The sequence below is a fragment of the Schistocerca americana genome, chromosome 6 (assembly GCF_021461395.2).
Source record: "Schistocerca americana isolate TAMUIC-IGC-003095 chromosome 6, iqSchAmer2.1, whole genome shotgun sequence".
In the NCBI taxonomy this organism is placed as follows: Eukaryota; Metazoa; Arthropoda; class Insecta; order Orthoptera; family Acrididae; genus Schistocerca; species Schistocerca americana.
In genome coordinates, this window is record NC_060124.1 from 69,575,003 (window position 1) to 69,592,785 (window position 17,783).

At 37.6% G+C, this 17,783-nt stretch overlaps 1 protein-coding gene across 1 annotated transcript in view; it reads right to left on the bottom strand.

Moving 5' to 3' along the window:
* Positions 1 to 17,783, bottom strand: part of LOC124619769 (5'-3' exonuclease PLD3-like) — a 96,385-nt gene that overhangs the window by 41,846 nt on the left and 36,756 nt on the right. The window contains exons 3-5 of the mRNA XM_047146351.1: positions 15,872 to 16,033; positions 13,937 to 14,117; positions 12,973 to 13,107 (exon numbers count right to left, since the gene is read on the bottom strand). Coding sequence (XP_047002307.1) covers positions 12,973 to 13,107; positions 13,937 to 14,117; positions 15,872 to 16,033 — 478 coding nt within the window. The remainder of the gene's footprint in view (positions 1 to 12,972; positions 13,108 to 13,936; positions 14,118 to 15,871; positions 16,034 to 17,783) is intronic.

A 17,783-nucleotide genomic window follows, 5' to 3' on the forward strand; every position in this document is an offset into this window, starting at 1 on the left:
TGCTGGTACTGCGAACGGCTGAAAGCAAGGGGAAACTACGGCCGTAATTTTTCCCGAGGGCATGCAGCTTTACTGTATGATTAAATGATGATGGCGTCCTCTTGGGTAAAATATTTCGGAGGTAAAATAGTCCCCCATTCGGATCTCCGGGCGGGGACTACTCAAGAGGATGTTGTTATCAGGAGAAAGAAAACTGGCGTTCTACGGATCGGAGCGTGGAATGTCATATCCCTTAATCGGGCAGGTAGGTTAGAAAATTTAAAAAGGGAAATGGATAGGTTAAAGTTAGATATTGTAGGAATTAGTGAAGTTCGGTGGGAGGAGGAACAAGACTTTTGGTCAGGTGACTACAGGGTTATAAACACAAAATCAAATAGGGGTAATGCAGGAGTAGGTTTAATAATAAATAGGAAAATAGGAATGCGGGTAAGCTACTACAAACAGCATAGTGAACGAATTATTGTGGCCAAGATAGATATGAAGCCCACACCTACTACAGTAGTACAAGTTTATATGCCAACTAGCTCTGCACATGACGAAGAAATTGAAGAAATGTATGATGAAATAAAAGAAATTATTCAGATAGTGAAGGGCGACGAAAATTTAATAGTCATGGGTGACTGGAATTCGAGTGTAGGAAAAGGGAGAGAAGGAAACGTAGTAAGTGAATATGGATTGGGGCTAAGAAATGAAAGAGGAAGCCGCCTGATAGAATTTTGCACAGAGCACAACTTAATCATAGCTAACACTTGGTTTAAGAATCATGATAGAAGGTTGTATACAAGGAAGAACCCTGGAGATACTAAAAGGTATCAGATAGATTATATAATGGTAAGACAGAGATTTAGGAACCAGGTTTTAAATTTTAAGACATTTCCAGGGGCAGATGAGGACTCTGACCACAATCTATTGGTTATGACCTGTAGATTAAAACTGAAGAAACTGCAAAAAGGTGGGAATTTAAGGAGATGGGACCTGGATAAACTGAAAGAACCAAAGGTTGTACAGAGTTTCAGGGAGAGCATAAGGGAACAATTGAAAGGAATGGGGGAAAGAAATACAGTAGAAGAAGAATGGGTAGCTCTGAGGGATGAAGTAGTGAGGGCAGCAGACGATCAAGTAGGTAAAAAGACGAGGGCTAGTAGAAATCCTTGGGTAAGAGAAGAAATATTGAATTTAATTGATGAAAGGAGAAAATATAAAAATGCAGTAAATGAAGCAGGCAAAAAGGAATACAAACGTCTCAAAAATGAGATCGACAGGAAGTGCAAAATGGCTAAGCAGGGATGGCTAGAGGACAAATGTAAGGATGTAGAGGCTTATCTCACTAGGGGTAAGATAGATACTGCCTACAGGAAAATTAAAGAGACCTTTGGAGATAAGAGAACCACATGTATGAACATCAAGAGCTCAGATGGAAACCCAGTTCTAAGCAAAGAAGGGAAAGCAGAAAGGTGGAAGGAGTATATAGAGAGTCTATACAAGGGCGATGCACTTGAGGACAATATTATGGAAATGGAAGAGGATGTAGATGAAGATGAAATGGGAGATACAATACTGCGTGAAGAGTTTGACAGAGCACTGAAGGACCTGAGTCGAAACAAGGCCCCCAGAGTAGACAACATTCCATTGGAACTACTGACGGCCTTGGGAGAGCCAGTCCTGACAAAACTACCATCTGGTGAGCAAGATGTATGAGACAGGCGAAATACCCACAGACTTCAAGAAGAATATAATAATTTCAATCCCAAAGAAAGCAGGTGTTGACAGATGTGAAAATTACCGAACAATCAGTTTAATAAGCCACAGCTGCAAAGTACTAACACGAATTCTTTACAGACGAATGGAAAAACTAGTAGAAGCCGACCTCGGGGAAGATCAGTTTGGATTCCGTAGAAATACTGGAACACGTGAGGCAATACTGACCTTACGACTTATCTTAGAAGAAAGATAAAGGAAAGGCAAACCTACATTTCTAGCATTTGTAGACTTAGAGAAAGCTTTTGACAATGTTGACTGGAATACTCTCTTTCAAATTCTAAAGGTGGCAGGGGTAAAATACAGAGAGCGAAAGGCTATTTACAACTTGTACAGAAACCAGATGGCAGTTATAAGAGTTGAGGGACATGAAAGGGAAGCAGTGGTTGGGAAGGGAGTAAGACAGGGTTGTAGCCTCTCCCCGATGTTATTCAATCTCTATATTGAGCAAGCAGTAAAGGAAACAAAAGAAAAATTTGGAGTAGGTATTAAAATCCATGGAGAAGAAATAAAAACTTTGAGGTTCGCCGATGACATTGTAATTCTGTCAGAGACAGCAAAGGACTTGGAAGAGCAGTTGAACGGAATGGATGGTGTCTTGAAGGGAGGATATAAGATGAACATCAACAAAAGCAAAACGAGGATAATGGAATGTAGTCGAGTTAAGTCGGGTGATGCTGAGGGTATTAGATTAGGAAATGAGACACTTAAAGTAGTAAAGGAGTTTTGCTATTTGGGGAGCAAAATAACTGATGATGGACAAAGTAGAGAGGATATAAAATGTAGACTGGCAATGGCAAGGAAATCGTTTCTGAAGAAGAGAAATTTGTTAACATCGAGTATAGATTTAAGTGTCAGGAAGTTATTTCTGAAAGTATTTGTATGGAGTGTAGCCATGTATGGAAGTGAAACATGGACGGTAAATAGTTTGGACAAGAAGAGAATAGAAGCTTTCGAAATGTGGTGCTACAGAAGAATGCTGAAGATTAGATGGGTAGATCACATAACTAATGAGGAAGTATTGAATAGGATTGGGGAGAAGAGAAGTTTGTGGCACAACTTGACCAGAAGAAGGGATCGGTTGGTAGGACATGTTCTGAGGCATCAAGGGATCACCAATTTAGTATTGGAGGGCAGCGTGGAGGGTAAAAATCATAGGGGGAGACCAAGAGATGAATACACTAAGCAGATTCAGAAGGATGTAGGTTGCAGTAGGTACTGGGAGATGAAGAAGCTTGCACAGGATAGAGTAGCATGGAGAGCTGCATCAAACCAGTCTCAGGACTGAAGACCACAACAACAACAACAAACAAAAAAGAACATGCCATAACTCTTGACTTTTAACATCAGAACTGTAAAAAAGAGAGAATCGAACAGAATTACGTCATTTACAAATACAGTAACCCTCTCAACTTCACAAATTAGTGTAGGGGAGAATTACTAACTCTTTAACAATAAAAAAGGTTCTAGCATAACATAAATATTTCAGGAGTAAAGGAGACCATTCACCAAAAAAACAGAAGCACGTAGTTACTTACAGCCACATACAAAAGACAGAGGAAACTTGCAAGCTCTCGGAATAAATCCTTTGATGAGCTAGATCACATGCTGCTAGGTAGAGGCAGGATTCTGCACAAAGGGTTGCGAGTGGGTAGCTAGTGGCTAGGATGGAGGCAGCTAGTCTGCTGTTGTAGGAATACAGTGTGACAAAGCAAGCTGGTATAATTTTAATTCCCCTCTTGTTTTTGCCATCTGCCTCCTTAAATTCGTGTTGTTGCTTTTAACTAATCATCATTAACATACGTGAATATAATCTGCATTTTCATAAAAGAGAGATTGGCCCTCAATTTTAAAGAATATAAGACCATATCTAATTTGGTGCTTAGTTTTATGTACATAATTGATTTTTTAAATTTATTTTGACTATGCCTAGTTAGTATCTTTTGCTATAGAGTGAAATCACTGATTTTCCATATCTTAATATCCTATTGTTGACATATAAACAAATATAAATTCTGCACTAATTATAAACATTTGGAAGATGAAATGCTAGGAATATTAAAGTATCTATCTAGCTCTATTCAAAAACATGTTAGCAAAACCAGCCCTTCATTAATTCCAAAGTAATTAACAGTTTTGTCAAAAGTATTGTTTGCATAACTATATTTGTTAATTTCATGATTTAAACAAATAATTTGGCCTACACCTCGCAGTAGAAGAAACTGTTAAAAAGACACAATTTTTCAATGTATTCAGTTAATTGAGGGAGTCAAGTTTTAATTGTAATTTCTGTAAATTTAACTTTAAACAATGTGTAGTTTCAGCACCTATTATTGTGATGTGCAATGTTAATGCAAATTATGAGTATTCTGAGTGATATGTGTATGAAAGAAGACAGTAGTAGTATTAAAACTGACATGACTAACTTAAAAGATGAACTGAAGAAAGAAATTAAAAAGGAAATTAAGGTAGTTAGCTTTAGCCTTTCAGAATTAATTAGGAAGGTTGAGGGAGTAGCTAAAGATTGTGATGAAAAGGTAAAGACAGTAGTTCATAACACTAATGAGAAATTAACATTGGTGAGTAGTATATGTGCAGAAGAGAGAAAAAAGCTTTGTCATGACTATAGAAGGAAGGTGGAGGCTTCTGAAAAACAGTGTAAGAAGGAAGCCAAAGCTGCCAGGAAATTTTGTGCTGAAAACACGGTTAAACTTGAGAACCAAATAGATCAGATCAAAATTATTTTGAAATACAGGTGTAAACCAAGTGTGCAGTAGTGATAGAAGAAAAACTGGTAAAAGTAAATAAAACTGTTGATTTAAAATGGCTGAAATAGAGAAAAAGATGGAAGAAGTACAAAACAGTCCCTCATTTGTCAGTTGTAAGAAATTTAATAATTTTGAACCACATGGGGAAGTGCATCCACTGGATTTCATTAGGGAATCTAATGATTTGCCTGAAACATCGAATGACAAAGAGAAAATGTCATTTGTGAGAAGTTTTTTGAAGAGGGATGCTTATGGATGGGCAGCTCAAGTAGCTGATGGTTGTACTTCGTGGCAAAGCTTTGAGAAATTACTTTTGGATGAATATTGGTCCAAAGAGAAGCAGCAGAGAATTTTGAGTGAATTTTTGGGTGGAGAGAGATTTGACTCTATGAAGGGTATGGTGAAAGGTTTCTGTCATCTTTGGATAAACAAACTGAGATATTTGGACAATATTTCTTAAATAATGTTGATAAAGTGGAGAGAGTGAAGCCCTCAGTGGAAGATTGTAGGAGGGATTTTGATGATAATAATCAATCAGGGAGAGAATTTCAGGTATGGTAGGAGAAATTCAAGTAAAATAAATGGAGGAGATGATTTTTAATTCTGGATCAAACCATTTAAACTGGATAACGGTCAGTTTTGGCTCTCACTAGTGCAGGTAGTGATGATGAGCCACTTGTATGTAAATTTGCTGTAATCACAGGTAAGGGTAAAGAAATTGATAGTGGTAAGACAAATCTAATTTCTAATTCTATGGTTATAATAGAGGGAAACATTCCACGTAGGAAATATATATCTAAAAACAAAGATGATGTGACTTACCAAATGAAAGTGCTGGCAGGTCGACAGACACACAAACAAACACAAACATACACACAAAATTCAAGCTTTCGCAACAAACTGTTGCCTCATCAGGAAAAAAAAACCCACTTCCTTTCGTCTTTCCCTCTCCCTTTCCCTCTCCTTCCCTCTTTCCTGATGAGGCAACAGTTTGTTGCGAAAGCTTGAATTTTGTGTGTATGTTTGTGTTTGTTTGTGTGTCTGTCGACCTGCCAGCACTTTCATTTGGTAAGTCACATCATCTTTGTTTTCTAATTTCTAATTCTAGTGAGATGTTGAATGATGGTTTGGGTAGCAATGTTTATCCCATAAAAGGTGAGGAGGAACTTATTAAAATAAAATTAAGTGATGAAACAGAGCGTTGATGTTGCTAAGAATGTCCAAAGTGTCGAAATGGATGTTAAATTTTTAAGAGAACATAATGAAGTCAGGTGGTTTGCTTTGTGGTCTGATACTGGAAACAAGAATTAACTATATGTGACTGCAGTCTTTCTCTGCATTTTCCACTGATGAATTCTTCTTGGGTTATCAGATGAGTGGTGGCGTTGTCTTGTCGCAACGTTTCGATGAGTTTCATACCCATCATCTTCTGGCTAAGTGACAGGATGCTGTGTTCTGCATATCTATATAGCTGCTTGGCCGTCATCTGCTTCTGTAGGCCAGCCAATCACGTTCCTCCAGAAGGGGGTACCGCATCAGTGATGGTGGGGGGCCGCCGCACAGCCTGGCATTGAGATCCAGTGGCTATCCAATCTGTCTGCTGACGTCACAAACTTCAGATCGGAGAGTCCCTGACGTATTTTGTCAATTGCAGGATTCCATACTGCACTGAGCTGAAAATTGCTATCCCTGTTAACTAAATTGTTGTGCAGACGTATCTTCACTGTCTCGTTGAAGCTCCAGTCCCAGAAACCATTGGCACTGCACAACTTCTTTGTTTTTTCGATTTTGAAAGTGCGTCCCTCAATAAAGCTATGTTCTGCTACCACGGACTTGCTTGTCTGTCCTAGTCGTATGTTCCTGATATGTTCAGTACAGTGCTGGGAGATACATCATTGTGTCTGCGTGATATATTCCATCTCACATTCGCACTCAATACTGTAAACGCCCAGTGTCTGCAACCCCAGCTGGTCTTTGGTTGAGCCAAGTATATCTTTAACTTTTTGCGGTGTGCAAAAGATAGTAGTTATTTCGTGCTGCTGTAATATTCTTGTGATTTTGGCAGTCGGCAGTCCAGAAAACGGTAGAAATACCACACGTTTTGCTTTTTCTTCTTCAGGTTTCTTCTCCCTCCTCTTGTCTGCGCACAATGCACATCTTATCAACTAATTAGCCAAATATTTGAGGATAGTGAAAGTGACAGTGGGTCTGATTCTGACAGCAGTTGTAATGATGATAGCAGTGACAGATCCAGTAGTGATGAGGATGAGGTATTTGAATTTATAATTGATAATGATGGCCAGGAGGTAAGTAAAGAGTGAATAAAGGAGGATAATATTAGGCCTAATGAAGGGTTAGAGTTTGATAGGGGTAATGAGGAAGAGAACCATGCTATCTGTCATTTGACTCTGTCTGATAATCAGTTTGGTAAGGAGCATGATAATTTTTCCAGGGAAAGGATTAATGAGGATTTGTTGTATGAAGAAGATCACACTGTAAGTAAAAAGGAAGTGTGGCACCCCTTAATAACAGCAAGTGTACAAGGTATACATGTTACGTGTTTACTTGACAGTGGTAGTGATTGGAATGGTAATTCACAGGCATTTTTTGAATCTATTAAGAACACAGAGGGTACAGTAGTAATGTCTGTTTCTGGAATACAAATTATTGGTGCTACTGGTAAGCTCTCAAAAAGTGTGAAACAAGAGGTACAATTAACTGTGGAATTAGCAGGACAGCTGTTGGGAGTGCAAATTCTTGGTAATTCACAATCTTAGCATTGATGTAATATTTGGGACTAATTTCTTGTGCAAATGATGTGTAAATATTGATTTTGCTAGTGGTAAATTTATTTTTAAGTGCAATGGAAGTAGGTACAAAGTATCATTTCTGGAAGGTATGGACAAGTGTGTGCTAGATGAATTACATTTGCCATTAAGAGTTTTAACCACTGAGCAGGTTACTGATGACGTGGAGAATGGAGTGTGCATTGAACCAGAAGTAAGACCTAGCAGCAAATAGGGGGCTTCAACGATGTGTGTTGAATTCATTATGTGGCGATAATGCTTACCCCAGCTGTTTGTCTCTTTTTTATGTTTAATTAGGCAGTCGAACTCTTCTCCTATCCTATCTGCAGTTTATAAGTGAATCAGAAGAATGCTTCAAATTTCATGTAACTTTGTACAGTAGCATGCTTTAGTATAGAAATATTGTAGAAAAGGTTGCTGTAGGGTTATCTATGTGTGTATACAGATTATGTTGTGCAAGTTTTAAGTAATAGAATCATAAGAGGATGCAAGGAAGTAAAGTGGTACCATGGTTAAGGAATTTCTGTAACTCAAAAAGGTAAGGTAAACTGAAGATGAAAGGTGTCAGTAAATGTCAACAATAATTAACATTTGAAGTAATCAGCTTATGTGAGAAATTAGGTAATTTGGCGTAGCAGCAGAGACAATGTGCAGTATAAACCATCTTGAATACTAGATCTTAATATTAACTGTGGTATCATAGAAGCGTTTATGTTCAATGCCATCAGCGGAGATAACTATCTATCAATATCTGTGTCACGATACAGCCTTTTCTAACATTAAGGAATTCCAACGTTAAACATAGTTGCCTGGAGTAATGTGTGTAGAATGTACTAGCAAGACTTGTATGTATATTGCCCTTCACGCTAGAATACAGTGAAATAATAGTTTGTCTAAGTGATAATTTTGTCTGATCAGTAATGAGAGTTAACTTAGAGGTAACATAAGGATCTGTTACAGTGGAGTGTTTTTCAGTAGTCAATTTTGCATTAGTTAAGCAGAGCAGGTCATTATTTATTAGCTAATGAAACAATAATGAAATATGAAAATAATGAATAATGTTAGGGTCTTAATGGTTAGAGAGCCTGTCTCTACAGTAGGGACAGTTTTTGAGAATGTGCTGCACTAGTTAACAAGAGAAGAAATGTAAGTGAAATAATGGTGCTGAAAAACATGATTAATGCAAAAGATAACTGTCTACAAACATATGTGTTGTAACTGCATTGATGATCTAATTTTGAACTAGGCAACATTGGGTACTGTGTATATTGTGCAATTCATGACACTGCAGCTGGGAATGAGAGCTTAACAGAAAGAGAAATATTTTAGTGAGGTAAAAGTTATATAATGCTGCATTATTGGACCTACATGTTATCTGAAAACTTCTATTATGAGCTTAAAGTCATAATACTGGAACAAAGAGCAATAATTTTGCTGATTCACTGATAACTGTGGTGCTAGCCTGATGTGGATATTCTGACAGGTAAACTATTTAGTAACATTTTGTGAGGATTTCATTTTCTAGTTGAATAAGAGTAGTGCTCAGAGTTGAGTGGAGAAATAGAGGAATGATTTGGTACAACTTCCATCCCCTTAATTTTGATTTGAATAGTAATTATGCTATGTGACGGAGACTATTCCTTTTTCATAACATAATGATTAGTAAATCTATGCTACTGCACATCTTGAGTATTTACTAGAGGTAATGCACATCTGAAGTTTTTGCTGTTTTGCAAATGGAAAAGAAACAAAAACATTTCAAGTTTAACCAGTTTCAGACAGTTATGACTTAGGAGTAATACCGGGTGATCAAAAAGTCAGCATAAATTTTAAAACTTAATAAACCACGGAATAATGTAGATAGAGAGGTAAAAATTGACACACATGCTTGGAATGACATGGGGTTTTATTAAAAATAAATAAAAAATAAAAAAATTAAAAAAAATTTAAAAAAATACGAAGTATTGCTAGACGCATGAAATATCTCTTGCGCGCGTCGTTTGGTGATGATTGTGTGCTTAGCCGTCACTTTCGTCATGCTTGGCCTCCCAGGTCCCCAGACCTCAGTCCACACGATTATTGGCTTTGGGGTTACCTGAAGTCGCAAGCGTATCGTGATCGACCGACATCTCTAGGGATGCTGAAAGACAACATCCGACACCAATGCCTCACCATAACTCTGGATATGCTTTACAGTGCTGTTCACAACATTATTCCTCGACTACAGCTATTGTTGAGGAATGATGGTGGACATATTGAGCATTTCCCGTAAAGAACATCATCTTTGCTTTGTCTTACTTTGTTATGCTAATTATTGCTATATATTCTGAACAGATGAAGCACCATCTGTCTGACATTTTTGAAGGTTTGTATTTTTTTGGTTCTAATAAAACCCCATGTCATTCCAAGCATGTGTCAATTTGTACCTCTCTATCAACATTATTCTGTGATTTATTCAGTTTTCAAATTTATACTGACTTTTTGATCACCCGGTATTTTGTAGTGTAATGTGCAATTGATTTTAAAATTTTTTTTTAGTCCACACCTTTCATACTACAGCCAAATTTAGTGCTAATTATTGTAATGTTATGCATACCATGTATTTATTTATCATGTAATGAATATCATTTGTTATTAGTGTAAAACATATTTATTCTTAGACTTAAATTAGAAGTACAAGTTTACTAAAGTAGGGCATTTTGTCTTATTTTTTCATGTGCTGCAGCGCAGGAGAACCACCTCCAAGGGAACTAATTGTGGTGCATTTCCTTGCTAACTGCCACTTGGACCTGGTGAAGGCGGTGGTGGTGGTTAGTGTTTAACGTCCCGTCGACAACGAGATCATTAGAGACGGAGCGCAAGCTCGGGTTAGGGAAGGATTGGGAAGGAAATCGGCCGTGCCCTTTCAAAGGAACCATCCCGGCATTTGCCTGAAACGATTTAGGGAAATCACGGAAAACCTAAATCAGGATGGCTGGAGACGGGATTGAACCGTCGTCCTCCCGAATGCGAGTCCAGTGTGCAAACTACTTAAACGTAACTAACCTAAGGACATCACACAACACCCAGTCATCACGAGGCAGAGAAAATCCCTGACCCCGCTGGGAATCGAACCCGGGAACCCGGGCGTGGGAAGCGAGAATGCTTCCGCACGACCACGAGCTGCGGACCTGGTGAAGGCATGGGCAGCTTGGTACGAAAGTGTGTTAAAGCTCATTGAAAAAGTGAAAGTGATTGCAAAACATACTAAACACTGAGCAAGTGAAATTTTTGCCTGAACATGAACTGCAATGCGCAGTGTAATTTAAACTTTTTTTGTTCAACCCATGAGGATTTATTTTGTCAAGCAAGACAGGGCTTGTACAAAGTGGTATGTGTTTTAAAATGTAATCCTTGTTTAACCCAAGAAGGACATAATTGGTGATGAATATGCTTAAATTTTGTTGAAAGTATAACTTTTAGATACTTTGTGATCTGTATGTAAATATTTTGTATGGGTATTTTCGTATGGCCAGTGCATATAAGTATAAATTTGAAAAACATATGTACTGTAGTCTTGATAGGATTTCTTATGTAATATTTTTTGTGTATTTAAACCCAATTTCTGGGGTCATGTGTGGTAATTGAATTGTCCAGTTAGCTATTTGCAATACCTATCTGCTCAATCCAATTAGAGAGTATGTGACTATGCAAGCTAGGATTATTTTAATTCCCCTCTTGTTTTTACCATCTGCCTCCTTAAATTTGTATTGTTACTTTTAACTAACCATCATTAACATATGTGAATATAATCTGAATTTTCATATGACAGAAAGATTGGCCTGTTTTAAAGAATATAACCCCGGATCTAGTTTTGTGCTTAGTTTTGCATATGTAATTGATTTTCTAATTTATTTTGACTATGCCTAGTTAGTATCTTGTTATAGGATGAAATCAGTGATTGTTCTGGATCTTATATTCTATTGTTGACAAACAAACAAATATAAATTCTGCACTAATTATAAATGTTTAGAAGATGAAATGCTAGTAATATTAAAGTATCTATTTAGCTCTATTCAAAAACATGTTAGCAAAACCAGCCCTTCATTAATTCCGAAGTAATTAACAGTTTTGTCAAAAGTACTATTTGTGTAACTACATTTGTTAATTTCATGATTTAAACAAATAATTCGGCCTAAACCTTGTAGTAGGAGAAACTGTTAAAAAGACGCAATTTTTCAATGTATTCAGCTAATTGAGTTATTTAAGTTTTAATTGTAATTTCTGTAAATTTAACTTTAAGCAATGTGTAGTTTCAGCACCTATTATTGTGATGATATATAAGGGCCCGATTTTTGGTCACGAGACAGTCAGTCCATGGCCGACTTTCAGACGAGTAACCTGTGCTGGTTATAACAACAACAATGCTTCAAATTAACTGTGGAATAAGTGTTATACAATTAGGCCATGTGTAAAAACAGTGACAGTGTCTGCTCCATACATAGACGATCATTCTTCAAGAACTGTGAACTATGTGGTTAGGTTTTACTGTTTGTAGACGTTCAACAAGAAATTACTGCAGTAGTATGTGGAGTTTTACCTGCGAACTATTAATGAGGCTTACGGAAAGTTTAAACAATATTGCACTGGCCATACACATATAACTGTGTATTATTAGGGGGTTGCGCAAAGTGAAAATTTAAGTACTGTAAAACATAACTGTGCATCTATCGTCTACATCATTTAGTCAGTGTCTGAATCAGCAACCGATTTTTCAGCCAGTGCAGCAACACAGTACGAAGACACCGAAGACAGTTAAAACAAGGATCAACAAAGATAAAAGCAGGCACAACAGCCACAACGGGAGGGAGGGGTAGCAGATGCATGGGATAGGGATGTGATATGTCAGTGTGAGCCAGTGGTGCCTGAAGAAGGTGATGTGGAGATGAGGACTGGGAAGGAGTGACCAGACAGAGGAATAGGGGTGACAGGACAAAAGGATGGGGAACTGTTGGGTCGAGGGGGAAGGGGCAATGGGTTTAGTGGACATTAAGACTAGGAGGGTTATGGGAGCAAGGATCCAGATGGCCCAGGTCATGATGCAGCCATTGAACTCTAGCATGTTTCCCTAAATTACCTGAGGCAAATGCCAGGATGGCTTGAACTATTAGGTATCAGTCAATTTCCTGTCTCATACCTGTCCAACTAGACCTGTAACTGGGTAGATGCCTGTGTATATATGCATTAAACTACAACAGCAGGACACACCCAGTACCCTGAATAAGTGATCCACAGATGAATAAAACTATTACTACTACCGCTGCTGATGCTACTACTATGGTGTTAGGAAGATGAAAGTCAAATGTATGTAGGTAGGTAGGTAGGTAGGTAGGTAGGTGTGTGTGTGTGGGGGGGGGGGGGGGGGGGGGGCAGTGGCAAGAGGGGTGGAAAAAGGCGTAATCCAGTGGAGCCTGTCAATTTAGCAGAAAACAAGTTCTTAAAATGAATGATACCATCACAAATGATGACAGATGTGGTATCTTCTGACACACTGTAAAATGTTAAGGTATTTTCTCTGATGGAACCAAACATTCTACCATCGTAATGGCAATTTTCCCCATACAATTTAGTTTCACACTAAGCAGAAATTATGGAAATACCTCAGCAGCTCCATGCCTTATGAGATCTTCAGTGTCCAAGTTTGGCTGTTTTGGATTTGGAAAATTTTGTGCAATCCTCAGAGTAATACTTCTATTAGCACCTGCTTCCATTAGAGCTTTGAACACATCTTCTCCCTGAAATCACAGATACCACATTCATTACTTACATATAATTTTTCTGTTTTAATGTAGTCAGTTCTTAGCTGATAAGGTACTATTCAGACATTCATTAAGTACTTTGCTTTCTCAAAAGAAATTTGGAGGCCACATTTTTCTGCTTGTTCCATCAATGTATTTACCTGTTTCACAGCTATCCCCATGTTTCTTGGCAAGATTGCTAAGGCTTGGGTGAATGCAAGGCAGCTGACTCTTTGAACCTCTAATGCAAACTCTGTACAGTAATCTTTCTGTGGTTACTTCCTTTTCCCATTCTAGGATTATCTCTTCTAACACATTCCATCACCAAGCTAGATCCCAGGTAATTAAAATTAGATAGGTATTAAATGTATTTATTTACTTACAATTGCAGTTTCAGATATTGTGCTGTTTTCAACAAACAACTCAATGTGAAATATGTCAATGCATATCCAGTTCTCCTTAATAGGAAATCATCCTTTACATGTTTCCATCTCATATGCACAATGAACAGGAAAACTTGTCATGCAGCACTTCATATAACAATGTCTATCAAATTCATGTCAATGCTGCACTCTTACTGTTCCCTATGCATGCACCAGATGTGACATTTGACCAATGTTCCAATCATCTTCTGAGGAAAAGCAAGTACCAATTTTTCTGCCCATTGTTTTAACAGTTTTTCCTCTTCTTTTTATGCAATAAACAGCGTAAAATTAAGAACATGTTACAGTACAGCAGACAACTAACTGCAGCAACAGGATGCTGTGAGGAGCAACTATATGCTACCATGTATCCATCAGATCACATAGCATAGTTATTACTTTACCTGCCACGCCGAAGGGTGTTTATAGATGTCCGATCCTCGTAACGTCCAGTAAAATGAGGCAATTTCTATTGAATTTTCAGCATTCTCTATCATTGTCATCCAAGTCTGATATGTAGAAGGGTGAGGTGTTGAACCAGGAGGGTAAGTTAGTCCTTCTGGTATACTTTCCACTAGAGTGAACCTAAAGTGACACAAAATGTAATAATCAGATCAGCTGCAATACCATTCAAAAAGGAGATAAACCAAATTACACAAGAAAAACAAATAAAGTCTGTCTATCTGAAATAAATGATATATGTGATAGATCAGTTGTATTTTATTTGTGGCGATTACACTTTCAACAAAATACAATGATAAACTATAAATGAAACAGCTTTCTGCACTAGTTACTCTGCTAAATACTGTATTTCAATTATAAAAAATTACATACTTTATATTGGTTCTGACAAGTCTAAAATATTATTTACATAACTCTCTGCCTGATTATGATGGTGTGTCAAACACAAAAATTGCTAACTCGATCTGTATATCTTGTTTTCATTTGGGGGGTGGGGGGAATTATAATTATATGGTGATATTTAGAGTGCAAATAGATGTACAGATTAATTTGCAATACGAGTGTAAAATGACTTGTTCCACATTATGTCGATTTATCATGCAAAATGATCCATGGAACATGAAAGTAACTAAACAGAAAATACTTTCATTTAAGGCTTAATATTTAGCCTCTGCCATCACAATGCAATCTATTATGGACAAAATAAAGTTCACTGGTTCATTAGTTCCATTTTCCATTTATCATATCCACTATAAATGGTATGTCAATTAAACCAAAATTAAAAGTAAATGAAATATGCCAATCTGGGAACCAACCAATTCTGGAAGTGTGAATCTACAGCTATATAAGTAATCAGCATATCACCACATAGTACAGGACAATAAAATGGTGTACAGCAATAATCACTGCTTCTTTATTTATTTATTTATTTATTAATCCAGGGATCATACTACAATGATATAGGACTTGTCATCACAATACATTGAAAAATAACCCAAAAATGTAGACATGCACACAATAGACAAGTATGTTTTTATGAGGATTGCACAGTTGGGTGGTTGTGGCCTTTAAGGAAGCATCCTGCCATATGGCTGAAATGATTTAGGAAAACCATGGCAAACGTAAATCAGGATAGCTGGGCAGGGCAAACTCCATCTTCGCGAACATGAGGTCGATGTCTTAAAAATTTCATTCAATTGGCCTCTAATGTGCAATATCAATTAATGTACTGCACATCCCATGCACTAATTTCAGTCCATTTGGAAAGCTGGCTTCAGCCCATAAAGATTCAACTATGACTGATGCTTGTTTTCTTCATGTTCTCCACTCATATCACCTGAAGAACTGAGTCTGCAACCCCTTCACCTGAACACATGATTTTACAATGTCAGAGAGAGATACTGGTAAAAGTACAGCTGCAAGAGTTGGTTGCGAGTCATGATTGGATAGCTCTAAGGGGGTGTCCCGATACTTTTGACATGACACTGTACATTAGCTGGTGCTGAAGCCCAACCGTCAGAGAATGGTACTTAAAACATGTATCACATTGGGACTATGAGCAACTGACTCCTCAATATGCACAAATCCAACTGAACGACAAGCAATTTCCAAGAAACATAACCAAGCCCCCCCCCCCCCTTTCATTCAATGCAATGAGTCACAGAAACACAGTTGCAATATACGGCTTAAAAAAAATTGCCTTCTTCTTCTTCTGTCCACAGACTAGTTTGATGCAGCTCTCCATGTTACTCCAACCTGTGCACGCTGCTTCAGCTTCAAATAACCATTACAACTTTCATCCATTTGGCTGGCACTATACAAGGAGTAAACTTTCACCATTTGCATCACTTAACCACATAAATAACTACTTTGCTTACCTACAGGAGTCTTCACAGACAGACGAGTTAGATGAGCTGCCACCTTTTCCGTGGTGACTATTCTGGTGGTCTAGAAGAGGCAGCAGCACAACCAGTACTATGAGGATAAGGATGATGGTGATAGGAATGCAGGAAGGTCTGCACCAACCGCGGGGACCCCACCTGGAACACACACATATCACGCTATTACTTTCAATTTTGAAGACGAAAGAAAGAGTTCAATCATATAGCGAAAGGAGCAATATGGAAAACAAAATTAAAATTACTTTACTTCTAACTAAACACTAGTGTAGACCTAATAACCATTCGTTGGGTTCTTAAAAACAATCCCTTTGAAAAAAATTTATTACACATTACTTCAGATATGACAGACTATTTATGTCTTGTCTTTCTATCCACTTGCATCTGAGAAATCTCTCTCACAATAAAATACCTTAGAAAATGAAATGCTGCAAGAAGTTCTTGTATTCATAATTTTTAAAACTTATGTCCTCAACTCTCTTGAATGGATCCTTGAATGCATTATGAAAACTTCACTTGCATGTCACAAGTCTTGTCTCCAAATTCAAGATTCTGTAATCAAGTTTCCCAGCTGCACTTCAACTAGTTTGAAGCTTGTGTTATTACAGCGCGTGTTAATTCAGGATCCTTCTAACATGTGATGTGATACTTCTTTGAATGGCAAGTGAGTAAAGGTTTTCACCTCATGTTTTACACCTTTCATGGACATCATCTCACACCACTCCAACTGAACAGCTGTCCCTTTTTTGTACATTACACCACCACTCACTAGCAGAAGTGTAAAGAAAACTAGACTCAAACTGCAGAGTAATACATCTGTGAATCATCATAAACACACAAACTTGAAGGTAGTATTCCCTTGGCAATGAGTAACACAGGACAATAAGGAAATTACTTGGCAGACTGCAAACAGTGATCAAGAGCTGTAACAGTAATGCAAAGCAGTGTGGTAGCCTGTAAGAAGGATGTTTTGGAATAGGCAGAAAATACATGTCCTAGCTTTTTAGAGTCCATATTTCACTTCTGTACAAGATGAATAAAAACTTGAAATGACTGTATAAGAATCCCTTGGGAAAACAATTTGAGAGAGTGGGAAATGAAAACAGAAATTCCACTTGATCTGTAATGATAATTCTACAGTGAGAGAGTAGCATTGTATACCTGCAATTATCACGGACAGTAGAAATTTTGAATTGTTGGTTGTATTATCACATAATATAATAATGGAAACAATGTATGTTGAGATATATTTACATCGACATAATTAAAATTCTGGTCATATCATTGGCACTTGCACAAGCTGATGCCATGTTGATCTGTACCCAACCAAATGGTGGAGTGGATGTGGCTAGTAGGGGAGGAAAAAAGCATCTGGAAGACAGGACAGGGCTGGACCTGGGTAGCGAGTGTGAGGTGATTCAAAGACTGGAGAAGACAAAGAGGCATGTGTTCCAAAAAGACTCTGCCAATGGTGGCATACTGTGCAAAGTAGTGGAGGTGGTAGTGGTGGTATTTATGATGATGGTTATTCCTCGAAAAGGAATTCAGATGGCCAATTTTTCTTCCCCTTCATTGCGTTCTCCATTTTATTACTGTACTTCCCAGCCTATTTTTTTACATATATATGCCACTAAGTATTAAACTTTTGCTACTTGTTTCATAAGTGCCTAATCACTGACATGTATTTCTAGTTGAGTGTCATTATTCTTTACCAGATACGATATTTTTGCTAGACTTATTTGTAGTTCCCATTTTTCAAGTTCCTGATATAAATGTTGTATCAAACTCTATGTCATCTTCATTTTGTGCTACAACATAATCATCTGCAAATTTAATGAAAACAACCATACATCATCATTCCCTGCAGCTGATCTTTGGTCTTCAGGGAGCC